This window comes from Oratosquilla oratoria, chromosome 13 (assembly GCF_046742065.1).
Source record: "Oratosquilla oratoria isolate Oo_2021 chromosome 13, ASM4674206v1, whole genome shotgun sequence".
Classification (NCBI taxonomy): Eukaryota; Metazoa; Arthropoda; class Malacostraca; order Stomatopoda; family Squillidae; genus Oratosquilla; species Oratosquilla oratoria.
Window position 1 is genome coordinate 29801713 of NC_134789.1, and position 19010 is coordinate 29820722.

The 19010-nt window shown below is 40.7% G+C and overlaps 1 protein-coding gene across 7 annotated transcripts in view; it reads left to right on the forward strand.

The window, feature by feature from the left end:
• The window catches only part of LOC143032362 (U2 snRNP-associated SURP motif-containing protein), a 101770-nt gene that overhangs the window by 62528 nt on the left and 20232 nt on the right, over positions 1 to 19010 (forward strand). For all 7 annotated transcript variants that reach the window (XM_076196987.1, XM_076196988.1, XM_076196989.1 and 4 more), the window contains 9 exons: positions 4038 to 4097; positions 4594 to 4637; positions 7536 to 7640; positions 7989 to 8104; positions 8916 to 9033; positions 11236 to 11398; positions 12689 to 12768; positions 12884 to 13073; positions 13902 to 14145. In XM_076196987.1, coding sequence (XP_076053102.1) covers positions 4038 to 4097; positions 4594 to 4637; positions 7536 to 7640; positions 7989 to 8104; positions 8916 to 9033; positions 11236 to 11398; positions 12689 to 12768; positions 12884 to 13073; positions 13902 to 14145 — 1120 coding nt within the window. The remainder of the gene's footprint in view (positions 1 to 4037; positions 4098 to 4593; positions 4638 to 7535; positions 7641 to 7988; positions 8105 to 8915; positions 9034 to 11235; positions 11399 to 12688; positions 12769 to 12883; positions 13074 to 13901; positions 14146 to 19010) is intronic.

Here is a 19010-nt window from a genome sequence, read left to right on the forward strand (position 1 = left end):
TATCTTTCCCTCCCTATCCTCCTTCACATTTAGCAACTCCCTAAAATATTCTGCCCATCTTCCTCTCACTGCCTTCTCTTCCATTATCATCTCTCCATCTGCACCTTTTACCTTTTCTTCTCTACTTGATTCGCCTCCTCTTCCTCTCGTAATATCTTTCCAAAACATCTTTTTATTATTTTCAAAATTTTCTGTCATACTCTTACCCCAGTTCACATCTGCTTTCCTCTTTGCCTCCTTTACCTTTTTCTTTACTTCTCTTTTCTTTTCTTTGTACCTCTCGTATGACTCCCTCGTCCTATTTTGTAACCAATCTGTGAAAGCTTGCTTCTTCTCTTCTACAACCTTATTTGTTTCCTCATCCCACCATTCACTACCCTTTCTTCTATTTCCTCCCGTCCTTCTTGTTCCACAGACCATCCTTGCACACTTTGTGACTCCCTCCTTGAACCATTCCCATTCCTCCTCCACACCTAGCTCCGCTCTATCCTTCATGCCCTCCCACTCCTCCTTCAGCTTCTTCTTGTACTCCTTCTCCTTTTCCTTTTCATTTAGAGTTCACTCTAAGCACCTCCCTACCTTTTGTCCCTTTCCTCTTTCTCCACCTATCCTCCACTCTCAACTTACCTTCCACCAAAAAATGATCTGATATTCCCCCACCCTCTCCCCTTAGCACATGTACATCCTTAACTCTTCCTATCATAATCCTATTTACCTCTACATAATCCATCAATGCTCTATCTACCACCCTTCCATCCACCACCCTCTCCCATGTGTACTTATGCTTGACTTTCTTCCGAAACACTGTATTTGCTATCATCAACTCTCTTTCTAGACACATTTCCACCATCAACTCTCCACTACGATTCTTTCCTGGAACTCCACATTTCCCAACCACTCCATCAATTGGAGCATTTCCTACCCTAGCAGTAAGGGACCTAAAACCAAGCCCTGTAGAACTCCACTAGTAATGCAAAGAAAGGATTTACAAAGGGGTGATAGTGCCCACATTACCATATGGGGCAGAGACTTGGAATTTAAGGGAGGTAGTTTAACTCTTAGCATACAAGGACACCGACATCAGCATCCTGAGGTGTGAGTGAGTTTATGAGGACACAGACATTGGTATCCTGAGGTGCGAATGGGTATTCGAGGACACTGTTGTTGGTGTCTTGATTATATTTATTTTGTAGTTATAGCTGAGTGACTCCAGTATTCTGTGAGTGGGCTTGATTGTGTTTTCTGTGGTTATCCACGTTCAGGGTGAAAGAACTAGAGAAAGGAAAATATTATAGCTGTAACTATATATCATATAATGCATGTATAGTGAGGCATCATCAAATCATTGTACATAAAGCAGCCTAACACTTGTGCATGAGTATTTGACTTATTGAAGTATTAAAAGGGTATTAAAAGGATGTATAGAGTGAGAAATGTGGAGGTGATGTAGAGTGGGGGAGAAAATAGAATTGGCAGTTAGGATTGATTAGAAAAAACAAGGATGATTTGGTCATATGGAAAGAATGAGTGAAGAAAGACTAGCATAAAAATGGAATGGGATTGACAGATGGATAAATGACTAGATGGGGTGAAAGGGACCTTGAGTACAAAGAGAATGTCAGTCAAGCAGGGAAAGGAAGTGGCAAGAGATTGGCATGGATGGATAGTGGTTGTGAATGGATGATAAATTGAAGTGGCTTGATTTTTTGGGGGTGAGGGGGCATATGGAATAGAGGAAGAGATGAGGGTTACCATGTAATAAAGAAGTGGGGCTAAACCAGCTTTGTCTGTTGGGCCCTGCTGTGAAGTTGTGCTGCATTGCCTCTGATTTCAGCAATTTCAGCAGTGGGCTGGGGATGGGTGGCCTCTCATCAAAAAGTATCAAAGATATAAGGAAAACAAATGGATACGAGATGGATGAAGGGTGGGTGCTTGCCCCCTTTAAAGGGGGAAGGGGCCTTTAGGTTTTTGTCTATATCTATTCTTCTGTGAATTATATAATTCCTTTCCACTTGAGGCTGTATTTGATAAATGAGGTGTAAGAGGTGGAGACCATCTCTATGATATGAAAATTGGGTCCAGCCTCACAACAGCTGGCATTGATGCTCAGGCCCTTCCATAGATCTCTCTAGGAAGAAACAATGGACTGATTGTGATGTATTAGTGTGGGTATTTTTATGTCGCCAGGTTTTAATATTAGGAGGAAAGCACTTTCAACTGTCTTTTTAAAAAGGTGGAGTTGATAGAAATCGTGGGTCAAGGGTGAGGACCAGTTGGTCTAGGTCCTGCACCTTCCAGATGGAAGTGAGGGTCTTGATGGAATTTGAAGCTGGGTGACTGGGAGATGATTGTCCCTGATGTCTTGCATAACCACCATGTGCAGGTACCCATTGTAGGTTTCTGAGGTGACTAGCCCTAGAACCATGTATAAGAATATAGTTAGGAAGGGGAAAAAAAGGTTAATCACTGGGTAAAATATTATTATGGTTTAATTTTTGCATGCTCTTCCTCTCTGTTTTAAGTTTATATACAAGGTTTTGATTTTCAAGCTTACATGAATATAATATGAAAGTAGATATGTTGGGGGAAGCGTTGTGAGTAAGCAGGAAATAAACAAGTGAGAAAATAAATCTCGTTATGGAAAACCACAAGGGACACATTGAAATTTGTTGGAAAAATCCACTTTTATAGTAGGACAGAGTACAAGCAAGCATTGCTGTTTTCTGTCCAAACAACATGATTTGTGAACATGTTTACAATTGGGAAATCAGTATTGTAAAACTGTGCACGTGTGTGTGTGTGTGTGTGTGTGTATATATATATATATATATATATATATGTATGTGTATATATGTATGTATATATATATATATACATATATACATATATACACATATATATATATATATATGTATGTATATATATATATATATATATATATATATATATATATATATATATATATATATATATATATATATATATATATATATATCCCTATCCCTCTCACCCTCCTTTCTATTGCCATCCCTTCCTCTCCCCCTTTCCCTTTCCCACTTCCTCTCCTTTTCCCACTCCATTTTCTACATCTGTCCATCCATCATTCCACTTTCCAATCCATTCCTCCATTATTCCACTTTCCTTTTCACTCTTCCTTCCTTTGTCCCTGACTCTTCTATGGCTTGATATTGTTTCCAAAGATAGAAGCTACTCCTTTTGGAAAAGAAAAAAAATCAAAATCATCCCTTCTGCCCTGCCTCTGCGCTTCTCCTTCCACACTTCTCCATCCACCCTAACTCCCCTCCCCCACTCTCATCCCCCACTCTCTTCCCCCCCTCTCTCTCCTATCTCCTACTCTCTCTTTTCCAGTCTTTCTTCCTCTCTCTCTCTCTCTCTCTCTCTCTCTCTTTCTCTTTCTTTGTATACATATATATATATATATATCACCCTCTCTTTCACTCTCCCTCTCCTTTCATCTCTTTTTCTCCCCCCTCTCTCTATCCCTCTCCTTCTCCCTCTCTATCCCTCTCCTTCTCCCTCTCTTTTCCCATCTCTTATCCTATCTCTTTTCCTATCTGTTTTCCCCCATCTCCCTATCTCCCTCTCTCTCCTTCCTTGGCTCTTGTTCCTTCTCCCTTAGCTCGCGCTCTCTCTCTCTCCTCTCTCTCTCCTCTCTCTCTCTCTCTCTCTCTCTCTCTCTCTCTCTCTCTCTCTCTCTCTCTCTCTCTCTCTCTCTCTCTTTCTCTCTCTTTCTCTCTCTCTCTCTCTCTCTCTCTCTCTCTCTCTCTCTCTCTCTCTCTCTCTCTTTCTTCCTCTCTTCCCCCTGTCTGCTCTCTCTCTCTCTCTCTCTCTCTCTCTCTCTCTCTCTCTCTCTCTCTCTCTCTCTCTCTCCCCCCCTCTGTCCCTCCCTTTGTTTCTCAGTTTCTCTCTCCTTCTCTTTTTGATATGTTGAGTTGTTTATGATTTGAATGCCATCAAAGTGTCCAATTTTGTGCCTGAACTGCCATGTACTCAGCCATGTTTCTTTTTGTTTTCAGGTTCCACCTGTTGGCTCTGCTGTTGCCAGTGACAAGGATAAGCAGCTGGAAATGGAGAAGGTATTAATTCTTGCCCTCCCTGCTTTTATTACCAGTTCCAACCTTACTACTTCAGCCTATCTTTGGGAGTCAGTATAGTATATCAGAGCCCTCCCAACACTTCTTGTGGCTTTTAAATAGGAAAATCAGATATAAATTTACTTATTGAAATCTTCTGTCTTTTGATCTTTGAACAGCAGAAATTAGAATTGTCTACGAGATACCCACATGTGTAATTTTTTTGGCTCCTTAGTGGTGACAATATCATAATGTATATTGCCTATTTATTTTGCAAGATTTTTTTTATGTATTGCTTTTCAGTATAGCTGTAAAAAGAAAGATCTAGTCATTGTCTGTAAAAATATACATAAGTGTGTCTTGATCTTGATACTAACCAGATTATATAAGATAAAAAAAAGCAAAAAAAAAAAAAAGCATGTAGTGAACATCTAAGGCATATGGTGGTTGACATAAAACCAACCCATTCGTTACCCTTGTTGCTGCTCTATTCCTACAGATATTACAAAGGGCTGTTGTCAAAGTGGTTATCCCTACAGAAAGGTAAAGAGAGAACCGTCTTTAGTTTGTTTCTCAACTCTACTCCCACCCCCAGTTGTGCGGTAAGTTCGTTCCTACGAGTCATGACAGCTGTTGATATTGGTTCACCTAGATACTAGTTTTAAATCATAAAAAAAAAGAAGCTTGAAAAAAAGAAATTGCTATTTGGTTTTACCAATGCATTGAAGAAAAGCAGCTGTCATGACTGAAATACTAGCATACATATTTACTCATCATTTAGATTTGTGTGGTTGTGTGTAGCAGCCAGGGATGATTGTATTTCACAGGTTGCAGAAGCTGCATAGCTACAGGATCAGAAGGGGATGAAGGAATGGATAGCAGCATGGACCTCTGCTGTCCTCATCTATGTTTGCAACTGTCCCAGTGGGTTAGTTGTGGATGTGGCAGCAGCCTTGTGACTTTTATTTCAGGTTAGATTTGTTCCTCGATGGGAAGACATGGAAGAGAGGCCCCATTATCCTACTTCTGCCGTCAGTGTAATCGTGCAGAGGTCTATAATCCTACATGGGTCCATCTACCACTCGCTACTGTCACCACCAGTGCCAGTGGGTGGTGTAGGAGGACTGTAGGTTGGGCACTACACCTGGAAAGTTGTTGCCCTTGCAACAACAGCAGCAGCAGCAGCAGCAGGAGTGGGAGGAGCAGCAGCCTGGTGGTGATATGGCCCTGGCTGCCCATTTACTGCTCTCCTCCCCCAACTTACTACGACCTGTCCTGTCCCTCATGGCAGTGCTGTAGTGGAACAGACTTTAATATGACCAGTGCATTGGCAGCCGGATCATCGGAACATCTTTGTACTTTCCTCCCAATACATAATAATAATGAGGCTTCTGCAATGAACATTTAGGTACTTAAAGGGATCCAATGTATGTTATTTCAAATGCTAAAATTTATTACCTTTGTTTGTATAATACATTATTCAAGTCTAGAGAGAGGAGAGGAGTTATTTAGATATAGAATGTTCCTTATATTTTGGTAGCTTGTCTGTTGTGAGTGAATGGTTAGACATATCTGTAAAATCACTTTCACTTTGTTGCCATATCATCTTTGACAAATCAAAAAGGCATTGCAAGTGAAGGTGATTTTAATCAACTAAACCATATCTGGTATTTGCTTAACACTTTTTATTTGTAATTTATATCAACCCTATCCCCTTTCTTTTCTTTATTTTAGTGTTACCAAGCATAACTGAATTTTGGGTATAATTGAATCTTTTTCTTTGAAGCATTGGTGGTGTTAATTGAGTAGGGGTAGTGAACGAGGTGTGGATGCAGTTCAAGGAAGGTATCAGTACCTTGCCTTTGGTTCGGTGAGATAGTGTTGAAGGGAATATTATTGGTTGACTAGATGCTTACTTCCTTTGATTGTATGGACTCCAGTTTAGTCCTTGGCACATCACAGTGTTTCTTTTTTCAGAAAGATGTCTTCCAATTTTCAGAGATTTCATATGCATATAGCTTTTTTTTTTTCCTAACAATTTTTAAGAGGGGAACAGGGGCCATATTAACTGATGTGCAATGTATAAATACCAAATAAATATATGCATAGATGACTTGTTTCTGAGAAACAAAAATTACATTAATTTATATCATGTTCAGAAGGTTTCTTAGAAGAATTACTGATAACTTAAGAAAGTCATGGAAAGGGGTAAATGTTTTATCCAGATGACCTTATCCAAGAATGAATTGTAATTCAGTATTGGTAACAGTACAATGAAGTACATTAATATGGCCTCTGATTATGAGTCACATAATTTATGTAATTTCAGCCAGGAATTATTTATGCAAATATTATGATAGCCAAATAGAAAGGATAACACACTCGCTCATACCACTTGTGAATAATGTGATATTTATCAGAATAATTTTGGTTTCCATCTTAATATTGTTAGTTTCCATCTAAGTATTGTTGAAAGATTTTCATATAAATATTGTAGATGTTCATGAGATTAATAATGTAATAAGAATGTTGTTGTTGTTGTTTTTATTGGAATATTATTGACTTGTCAAAATATTATTGATCAGAATATAGTTGACATTCATTAGAATACTGTTGACTTTTATCAGAATAATGCTGATGTTCACCAGAGTATTGATAAATATGGTACAGAATTAGATTGTTAATGCTTCTAATATTTTTCCTTAAGCAGAGTTACTGGTGGGCAGTTTACAGTTGCAGTATTTTTTGGTGTGATAAATCCAAGATGGGTCAGGATTTTTATTTTATTTTGTTTTTTATTGATTTTTAGCAGGTTTACGAGAATGAGGAGTGTTTTGTCCTTGAACCAGCCATGTATGGCCAAGAGGCCCTCTTGTTGGCCACTGTGTAATGTGTCAATGACTTGCCTCTCAAATAGGCTAGGGTTCTCTAACTTGTTTAATCCATATTTTTAATTGGTTTTGTTAAACTCAAGGGTACTGATATTTTCCTTAAAATGTTTAGCAATGTATCTAGGTTTAGAGTTTAGAGGTGGCCTTTTATTTGATTTTTTATTTATTTATTCATTTGATTTATTTTTTACTTTAATCCATTATATGAAATATACAGAAATGTCAAAAAGATTTTTTTTTTTTTTTTTTTTTTTTTTTTTTTTTTGTGATATGATAGCCCTATTTTGTATTAATTGTGATGGAATTTAAATATGATATATATATTATCTGATGTATTCACAATCTTCTCTGATATTGATTTATTCAAGTCAGCTGATCTTCTCAACTTTTTATTATTGATTTCCATGACCGTTTGTCCTTTCCAGCATTCCTAGACCCTCAGAATATGAACAACTGATGAGGGAATAGGTTTCAGATTTTATTGTATTGATGACATTATCAACGTTCCATCACACTCTTTTAACACCCTCATTTTTTGATGCAATTGCAGATCTTTACTACAGTTGATTCACAGAACAATAGAATTTGTTGTACAAGAAGGCCCCATGTTTGAAGCCATGATTATGAACAAGGAAATAAATAATCCAGACTTTAGGTAATGAAGAATGTATAATTGTTCACTGCATGACAGTCCAAGAAAATAATGTAATTTTTTTTTTGTGTGTGAATGGTAGATGATGTTTGGTTACCAAGCTTGGCTGATTTATTATATGATGTTGAATAGATAACAAAGATAGCAAGGTTGACTACATGAAAATGTCTGCATTTCTGAATGTGTGATGTTGTTAGGCTGTTTCATTTATACTGTATGGTCCAGACTTGATCATGGTACAAGGGATTAATGTATAGCATTGGGTAGGAGTGATATGTATTCTTTATGAATGCGAGGGGATATTAGTCTGTTATATTAACTTGTATACATTGCTATTGCTCTTCCATTTAGGTTCCTGTTTGAAAACATGAGTCCAGCACATGTCTACTACAGATGGAAACTCTTCTCAATTCTTCAAGGAGAGTCACCCAATAGATGGTCAACAAAACCATTCAGGATGTTCATAGGTAAGACACGGTTTTATAGTATCGTATATACATATAGAAACAGGTGAAGTGCTCATCTCCTCATGAAGTTGAATATTTTACAGGGTATGTGATCACACTGAAAAAGGTTGTATCTTTTCTTCTGTTCATATATTTGCTCTAGTTAAACACAAAGAATAATTGCAAGAACTAGAATGATTTTTTGAAGGAAAAGAACAAATTTCTTTTATTCTTTCTCGCAAATAGAAAACCTGCACCCCCCACATTAGCTGGGAAGAAAATATAGACTGTCATCTGTGCTGTACACATGTGGGACTGTTTCTATGTCTGTGTGAAAGTGGTAGGGAGAGGAGAGCAATTATTGGTTATTAGTTTTCCATGTGTGAAAAAAGTGCAAGAAATGCAGGTAGAGATCATGGGCCCAGTCCAGAGACTGAGTATCAGCTCCTTAGGGCCACACCTGATGAAGGTGAGAGGGTTGGGGTTGTTGTCCTTTTTACAGGACCACCACATGCAGGTACCCATTATCGGCCCTATTGGTTGGTTGTATAAGTGTGGGACTTTCTATTTCACTGGCTGAAATTAGTAGGCCAACAGTCATAAGCTGTCCATTCTCCATGTATTTAAAGGTGCAAGAAATATAGTTGAAGTTTGTGAAAGAGATATCTTTGGCTCCGTGTGGAGACCAGGACAGCACCATCTGATGGAGATGAAGGGGTTAGCAGGTTTTGAAAATGGGCAGCTCTGCTGTATTGTGCAGAACCACCACAACCAGGAATCCAACATTGGTTGTTCCAGTCTGCTTCAACATGTAATTAATGTTTCCCAACAGGTGGATCCATTTGGAAACCTCCACCCTTAAATCCATTCCTACAAGGCATGCCAGAGGAACTCATCAAGGAGGAAGAATTAGAAGACAAGGACAACAGGAAAGGATCCCTCTCTAATGCGTAAGCTGCATAGCCATATGATTTTGACATGTAAGAGCAGGGTGGGCATAAATATTTACATATACCAAAGGCTTTTTCCCCCTACATGGGGGGTAGCCAAAAAGAAAAAGGCATAGAAACCACTCCCACCCATTCCATTTCCTATATACTCCACTCCCCTCTCTCCCTCCCATCTTGGTGCCTCCTGGATGATGGGTCATCCCTGCATCCTGTCCACTGCCCTGGGTCAGAAACAGTGTCGCAAGACACAGCACATTCACAGCAAGGCTGCTTCATAAATTCGGCGACCCCCCCTCTCCATCCCCCCATGCAGAAAAGGAGAAGACGGGGTGGGGGGGGGGGAAATCCCTTCGGGCTGCGTCAAATATCAGATTAAGAGCCTTGGGGGTTGGGATTGGGTTGAGGGAATGATTTGAGGTGAAGGTGGGGCTTCACTCAAGTTGTGATATTTTGGCTTGGCTTTTCAAAGTGTATATGGATGGGGTAGTAAGGCAGTGGTGTAAACTCTTCCGTACAAGTCAGATTTTCATGTGCAGCATTGGATGCCTAATGTACAATGCATCACACTACTTGCATTAAAGCATTTTGGGGTCACAGCAGGTAATGTCCAACTATATACCAAGGGCTTTTTCCCCCATACCTGGGAGGTAGCCAGAGTCAAAAGGCATTTTTTCATTCCCACCCATTCCACTCCCACCCACTCTTTCCTCCCTGTCATCTTTACTTGCCATATTAACTGGTCATCCCTGTGTCCCACACACTGCCATGGTTCAGAAGCAATGTTGCAAGACAGGTAATGTAGAGGTGAATTATAGAGTAATGAAAGCCACCCATAAGACAAATTTAAATGCAAACATGGCCTAACAACAACAAAAAAGAACCACTTCAGCAGTTAAAAATACAATCACTAAAGTATTAAAAGGCAAAAAGAATCATTTAATCTGTTGTCCCAGGACTCTTGGAAAAGACCCACAGCTCCCAAGTAATCAGCCACATCCATTGGGTGGGCCCAAAGGACACTGAAGAAGAGGAAGGTGTCATTGGTCTGAAAATCTGCTAATATAGTACCAGTACTCAGAAGTGGAAATGGGGAGACTGCTGTATTATAGACCAGTGTAGTTGACCAATCTGATTGCCAAAATGTGTGTATATAGAGGGGGCAGGGGATGACAAACTTGTAAGAGAAAGGAATTGGCTGACAATTGGTTTTTATTTAGAAAAGGAAGGTCTTATGTAACCAACTTGCTATATTTCATTTTAGAGTGGTTGATATTTAAGTTCAAAAAGTAGCCGTTAGAAAGAATACGCTGAAATAGAGTTTGAAATGAAGTGTATCACTTGTTAAGTGTATTAAGCTGGTTGAATCAAACTCTGATGGAGAGAGAGTTGGTTTTATTTAGCAATGAATGTTGTGTGCCAATAATATGGTAGGGCTTCATTTAAGGGGGAAATAAAGGGGAGGGGAAGATTGAGTTTCAAGTTGAGTCCCAACTTACTCTACTTTTGGGGGAGAGGGGAGTAGATGAGAAAGCAAGGAACAACGAGTCAGGCTCACTAGTGATGATCTGAGACAATCTGAATCTTTGGCATTTGTCCAGACCTTACACACACAGGCAGGTCATGACCCATGTTCCTACAAAGGGTATGCATTCTTCAGTGAATCCAGTATTTATCATTATGTAGCTCTTGTGGCTGGCTGAAGTGAAGGTTAGTTATCACTAGCTAATGCTGGTGAATTGCACATGCATTTCCTCAAGGAGTCTTTGTCCTACCTGTGGACCTCGAGTAAGCTTTGGGTTGAGTCACACAGTTGGGTGGCGTGAGTGAGTCCCATGCACTTGCAGGTCAGTAAGGTTGTAGGATGGCCAGAGAAGAGGTGATGACTACATCCTAACAAAGTGGTATGAGAGCAGTAGCTGTCTATCTATCAAGGGATTCTTTCCCCTTACCAGGGAGGTAGCCAAAGGCAAAAGGCATGTACCCACTTCCACCCATTTCATCCCCACCCATTCCACTCCTATCCAGCACTATTTCCAGTAGTGAGAGGTAAAAAGCTGGACTGGAGAGGGGTTACTAGTATGTTATGACAGTTCTCAATTATGATCCCCATAATATTATTACTTTATATTAATCATCGCTAATTTACTCTATGTTAAGTTTGTTATGCACATATTCATCATATTTTATTTATATTTTTTAAAGGCAAAGAGGAAGACTGGAATCCATGGTGAGAAGTTTAACTCCAGAACGTGAGAAAATTGGAGAAGCAATGGTTTGGTGTATAGAACATGCAGATGCTGCAGACGAAATATGTACTTGTATCACAGAAGCACTTACCAATATCGACACCTCTTTACCTAAAAAGGTGAGTGGGTTTGAAAAGCCCATCATGTACAGACAGTCATCAGTCTCTCTGTCCGTCCTTCCATCTCATTCTTGGTCGCCCCCTCATGCTCACTCCATCCACCTCTGCCTTCCACACATCTTTTATTAATATTTTTTCACTCATTCGTTTCATGTGTCCAAACCATCCTAATACTCTTTCAATAACCCTATTTCCCATCTCTTTAATCCACTTCTGCTCTTCACACCTTGTTTTTCACCTACCCAACCTTGTAACCCATATTATACTTCTCAAGATTTGATCTCGAACACATCACAGCCTCTCTTAAATTCCATGTCTGCCAGTGCTGTCAGCACAATCACACCCCCTCCTCCATATAATCTCCACTTTGCATCCATTCCCAAATGCCTGTTTTTCAGTACTAAATTCCCCAAAGCACTTACTTGCTTCTTACACTCAACAATTTACCTCCACTCCTCCCTTTCCAGCCACATGTGACCCCAAATACCTAAAGTTGTCCACTTCCTCCAGCCTCCCTCCTGTAAGACTTGCTTCCATCCTCACCCCATGCACATCTCATCATTTTCCCTTTACCCACATTTACCTTTAACTTTCTCCTATCGCATACCTTCCCAAACTCTGTCACTAACTCCCTTAATCCCCCCTCTGACCCTGCCACGAGTGTATTGTCATCAGCAAAGAACAACTGGCTCACCTCCCACTTTTCTCAATTTTCTTTAACCATATCCAGCCCCCTGCCCATTACCCTTGCCTTCACCTCCCACACACCCCCATCCATGTACACATTGAACAGCCATGGCAACATGACATCCCTGACACAGTCCTACCTTTACCTCAAACCACTCTCTCCATTTCCCACTCTAACTCGAGCTCTACTACCCTCATAAAAAATCTTGACTGCCGTCAATGACTTCCCCCTGATCCCATATATGTGTATAAGTGCACTGGTGAAGTGGTCATATTTGAATCAGTGGATTAGGGTAGATGGGTAGTTTAGTGTTGGCTCACTCAGAAATGAGGTGTCCCATCAGTTAGGAGATTTGTCCTGTGACTAGACAAATGTTGTGTGGCTGTGGTCTGTAGGTGTGCTTTATTACACTATGTAGATGTGTGGTCAGTATAGTAGTACAGGATCTTGTACATACTTTGCTGCTTTCTCTTCCTATTTTCACCTTTAAGAAAAAAATCATCACAACACATTGATCCTAGTTTCCATGACATCTTGCTTACCAGTGTCATTGAACAAAATTTTACATATATCTAATATGTATTTTTTTTTTCTACTTTCAGATTAGCCGGCTATACCTCGTGTCAGATATATTACACAATTGTAGTGTCAAAGTTTCAAATGCCTCATTTTATAGAAAAGGGTAAGTCTTATGCTATAAATACCTTTTGTTTTTATCCTCTACTAAATATCAATTTTGCATATGTACATAATTTAACAAAAGAATTCGTAAATTAGCATTCATAATTGTCTTTCAGTTTCCAAGCGAAATTAGCAGAAATATTTGAAGGTTTACACACAGCTTATGGAGCAGTAGAATCCAGACTAAAAGCAGAACAAATGAAACAGAGGGTTTTACTATGCTGTAGAGCCTGGGAAGACTGGGCAATATATCCCCATGATTTTCTCATCAATCTTCAAAATATATTTTTAGGACTTGTTAAAAGGGTAAGTTTTTAGCATACAAGAAGTCAGCCCTGAGGATAATTATTATTTATTCATTTATTTTATTTTATCTTATTTTTTTAAGCTTTCATTACTTTTTCACTATAAACCCACTTGGAGAAAAAATGACGGAAGTACAGGGAAACTGTATATTTCGACTACTATCTGTAGTCCTCTTCAGCAGAATGCAGTTTCCCTGTACTTCTGTCATTTTTTCTCCGATAGTGGGTTTATAGTGAACTTTTACACATGTGTTATAACATACCAATTTCCAATTTCATTACTTTGTTTAACCCCTTTTGACAAAACTTTTCCTTCTTTTCACTTTTCTCTCTACCAGGGCTGTATGCTCTCACAAAAATCCACATCTCCCATTCCAATTTCATTTTCACTCGTATCCTCAAAGACATTTCACTCCCCTCCACCCCATGCAGAAACCAATTACCTGTACTAGCTTGTAGTGGTCCTTCAAGATGGAATGTGGAACTGACCATTTTCTAAACCTGTGAACCCCATCTACATTAGGTCCCTGAGGTGAAGATTAGAGAGAGTTACCAGTAATTGGGAAATTCTTTAAAATTTTAAGAGAACAAACATGGGGGAGAGAAGACAATTGATTATGCTAATGCATAATCAATTGTCTTCTTTCCTCCATGTTTGTGTTAATTTTCTGTGAGGAATAGGAAAATTAATTCCTCATTCTAACCTCTCCATTCCTTATAGTGATAGATCAGTTGTAGCACTTGTACAGAAGGGTAGAGATGTTGAAGATAGAAAATAATGATAAAATGAGCTTGATATGTTAGCAATATATATTTTCATCTATTACAGGAACCCAACCAAGAATTCTTAGATGATCCCAAGGTGTGTCTGGATGGTGAACCTATTGAGGATGATGTTGATGGAATGCCACTAGATGATGTTGATGGTGTTCCCCTGAAAGAAGAGCGGGAGGACATTGATGGTACTCCTTTGGATGGAGTACCACTGTCAACAACTCCACTCATCAAGAGTGCAGCAATTTCAGCACTTCAGGGATATGATGATGATGATGACGACTTGGATGGTGCACCATGTGAGTTTATATATATATATATATATATATATATATATATATATATGTATATATGTATATACATTGTGTGTATACCCATGTACATATTCCAAAAGGCCTCTTCCCCATAATAAGTGAGATAGCCAGTGAAGGCATGCACCCATCCCACACCCATTTGTTTTTTCTTTTATCTTAACTTTTTATGGATGAAGGGTCATCTCTGCCCATTGCCTGGGCCAGAAGTAATGCAGCAAGACATTATTTCCACAGCAACAAGGCCTGGCAGCTGAAGCTGATTTACCCCCACTGTTTTATTACATGGCAACCCTCCCTCCTTGTCCACCAGGGTTGGGTCCAAGTAATTGTACTTGTAAATACATACATATACCAGGGGCCTTTTCCCCCAAACAAGGGAGATAGCCAAAGTCGAAAGGCATAATTCCACTCCCACCGGTTTCATCCCCATCCATTTCATCCCCACCCATTCCATTCCCTCTCACCACCCCTCTCTCCCTCCCTCCCTCTCATTTTGGTTCCTCCTGGATGACTGGTCATCCCTGCATCTTGCACATCACCCTGGGTCAGAAGCATTGTGGCAAGACATAGCACATCCACAGCAAGGCTGCTTCATTTAATTGGTGACCCCCCTCTCCATCCACTCATTAACATACATACATGCCAACAGCTTTTTCTCCCTTACAAGGGAGGTAGCCAAAGTCAAAGGCATAAATCCACTCCCACCTATTTCATCCCCACATATTCCACTCCCATTCACAATCCTTCCCTCCCTCTTTTCTTGGCTCCTGGATGACATGTCATTCCTGCATCTCACCCACTGCCCAGGGTCAGAAGCAATGCAGCAAGACACAGTGCATCCACAGTAAGCCGCTTCATTTAATTGGTGACCTCCCCTTGCCATCCTCTCATGCAGAAAAAGAGAAGGTGGGGAGAAAATGCATCAAAATATTCACAGGTGCTTCCTAACCCGAAGGGATTTCTCCCCGTCTTCTCCTTTTATGTAATGGGGGGACAGAGGGGGGGGGTCGCTGATTTAATGAAGCTGCCTTGCTGTGGATGTGCTGTGTCTTGCGACACTGCTTCTGACCCAGGGCAGTGGACAAGGTGCAGGGATGACCTGTCATCCAGGAGGTGCTAAGATGGGAGGGAGGGTGGAGGGGTGTGGAGTGTATTCAGGGATGGAATGGGCAGGAATAATTTTATGCCTTTTCCTTTTTGGCTACCTCCCTAGTAAGGGGGAAAAAGCCTTGGTATATGTATGTATGTACTTCCTAACCCCCATCCCCTATCCACTTCCTAACCCCCATTCCCTATCCACTTCCTAACCCCCATTCCCTATCCACTCCCATCCATCACAGCATCATCCATAGGCAACCATTCTCCACTCACTCCTATCTTCTGTCTTCTCCCTTCCACAACAAACATCCCCCTCTTTCCCAATACCCCTTTCACCCCATCCATCCATCTTATCACTGAATGCTGGGAGGAATTCCTTTGGGCTACATCAAAATATCATTCACACATAACCACTCCCCAGTCTCCCAACCCCCCTACCCCCCACCCACTCCTTTCCATGTAGCATTGTATCACCCATGCACATCCATTCTCCATTCACTTGTATTTTCTGCCTTCTTTCCTCAACAGACATCCTTTTTTGCTCAATGCCCCATTTACCCCATTCATCCATCTCATCCTAGGTTGCCCCCTAATGTTCACTCCTTCCACACTTCTTTTACTAGTCTTTCTTCATTTATTCTTTCCACGTGTCCAGGCTATCCCAATACTCTTTCAACAACCCTATCTCCCACCTTTCTACCCTCGCTCCTCTCCTCACCTTGTTTCTCCCTCTATCCAACATTGTAACCCCTACCATACTTCTGACATTTCATTGCAAACACATTTAAACTCTTCCTCTCTTATGTTCCATGTCTTGTACTTTGACTTAAGTACAAATTTTCAAGTACTTGGAGTTCAAAAATTCAGTGTTACTTGTTCTTAATGTGCTTAAAAAATATGAAGTACATTCAAGTACAATTAAGTATATTGTATTTAGTCAAAAGTTATATACTATATATAAATTCTAGTGTGCATTGAGTGTTATGGTGCTTTAAAATCTGAGAGGATTTTTTTATCACAATAAGTACTTGTACCTAAGTATAATGACATGTACTTGGACAAGCACATAGCAAAATGACTGTATTTGTACTTGAAAAATATCCAGGTACTTGGACTTTACATTAGCCTTTACTTGGACCCAACCCTGTTGTTCACTCACGAGTAATTAGAGAAGACAGAGAAAACTGTTTGGGTCATGAATTTATCATTCATTCACAGCCACTTTCTATATGCACCTGTTACACTTTTCATTCCTTGCACAACAGACCCCCTTTTACCCAAGATCCTCCTCTCCCCATCCATCCATCTCATTAATAATCTGCCCTTTGTGTTCAATCCATTTACACTTTGCCTTCCACTCTATTTGTTAATCTTTCATCACTCTTTCTGTATTCCCAAACCATCCCAATATTCTTTGATCAACCCTATTTGTCAGCTCCCTTTCCACTCCCACTCTGCTTCAATTTGTTTATTATATCCAACCTCATAATCCATATAAGTGAACTGGCTTCAGCTGGCAGGCCCTGCTGTCGAGTTTCTGTCTTGATGCATTGCTTTTGACCTGGGGATTGGGGCAGGAGCAGGGATGGCCATTCATCCACAAAGAGACTAGATAAAAGTGAAACAATGGGTGTGGGATGGTGGCTACCTTCATTGTAAGAGGAAGCCATTTGGTATATGATAGATATAATGTCACCTCACTTAGCTCTTCCAAGCACAACCAACTAAACACAAAAAACTACTGTAGCATACTACTCAAACTTCTACACTAACCTACCATCTGCACCACACAAGACATCTAAAGCTTTGTGTCTTCTGTCTGGCAAATGCAGTTTGAATGTGGCCAAGCTTATTTTGCCTTGATATTGTTTTAATGTTGGATGGTGTCCTGAACACAAAATTGCTAATGTGGTTCTTCCTTCTCATCAAAGGAATTTTTCTGTTGGGCTAATGCCTGCAGGGAGTTTATGGAGAGTTGACCTTGGTCTGTCTTCCCTAGTTTTTTAGTGATTGGGTTTCTGTATGTTTTTGTATGGATGTGTTGTATGGTACAGGTTGTTGTATACATACATACATATACCAAGGCTTTTTCCCCCTTCCAAGGGAGGTAGCCAAAAAGGGAAAGGCATAAAAACACTCCCACCCATTTCATCCCTAGATACACTCCACACCCCTCCCACCCTCCCTCTCATCTGAGCACCTCCTGGATGACAGGTCATCCCTGCACCCTGCCCACCGCCCTGGGTCAGAAGCAGTGTCGCAAGACACAGCATATCCACAGCAAGGCCGCTTCATTCAATCGGCGACCCCCCCCTCTTCGTCCCCCCTTGCATATAAGGAGAGGACGGGGAGAAATCCCTTCGGGCTGCATCAAAATTTACTCGCACATACCACCCCACCCCCCCGCCCATTCCTCCTCATGCAATCACAACATCATCCATATACAACCATTCTCCACTCACCTCAGTCTTCCGTCCTCTCCCTTCCTTCCTCAACAGACATTCCCCTCTTCCCCAAAGCCCCCTTCACCCCATCCATCCACCTCATCCTAGGACGTCCCCTCATGTTCACTCCCTCCACATCTGCCTTCCATACCTCTTTTACTAGTCTTTCTTCACTCATTCTTTCCATGTGTCCAAACCATCCTAATATTCTTTCATCAACCCTATCTCCCAAATCCTTTTTCACCCCTGTTCTCCTTCTCACCTCCTCATTTCTCACTCTATCCAGCCTAGTAACCCCCACCATACTTCTCAGACACCTCATCTCAAACACATTCAAACTCCTTCTCTTCTTCTCTTATGTTCCACGTTTCTGCCCCATACAGTGCTGTTGGCACAATCACTCCTTCATACAGTCTCCTCTTCGCATCCATTCCCAAATGTCTATTCCTCATTACACTCTTTAATCCACCAAGGCATTTACTCGCTTCTCTCAATCTACATTCTACCTCCACCTTCACTCCACCTTTTCTTGCTACACTTGCACCCAAGTATCTAAAACTATCCACTTCCTCCAGTCGCTCTCCCTTAATGTTCACTTCCAGTCTACTGCCACTTTCACCCCTTGTACATCTCATCACCTTACTTTTACCCACATTTATCTTTAGCTTTCTTCTATCACATACTCTCCCAAACTCTGCCACCAGCTTCCTCAATCTCTCCTCTGACCCTGCCACAAGCGCAGTGTCGTCCGCAAACAACAGCTGGCTCACCTCCCACTTTTCTCCATTTTCTTTAACCATCTCCAATCCCTGACCCACTACCCTAGCATTCACCTCTCGCACCACCCCATCCATGTATAAGTTGAACAGCCAGGGCGACATAACGCATCCTTGACGAAGTCCCACCTTTACTTCAAACCACTCACTCTCTCCATTTCTAATCCTGACACAAGCTCTACTACTCTCATAAAAACTCTTGACAGCTCCCACAAGCTTTCCTCCTATCCCATAAATCTGCATAACCTCCCACAGTGCCTTTCTGTCTACCCTATCATAAGCCTTTTCCAGATCCATAAAAGCCCAAAAAACATCCTTCCCCTTTCCTATAGCTTTCTCACATATCTGTCTTACCACAAAGATCTGATCTACACAACCTCTGCCTGTCCTAAATCCACACTGTTCCTCACCAATTACTCCTGTTCCTCTCCTAATCCTCTCAATTAAGATCCTCCCATAAGCCTTCCCTACTACACTTAACAGGCTAATCCCTCTGAAACTACTACATTCACACTTGTCCCCTTTTCCCTTG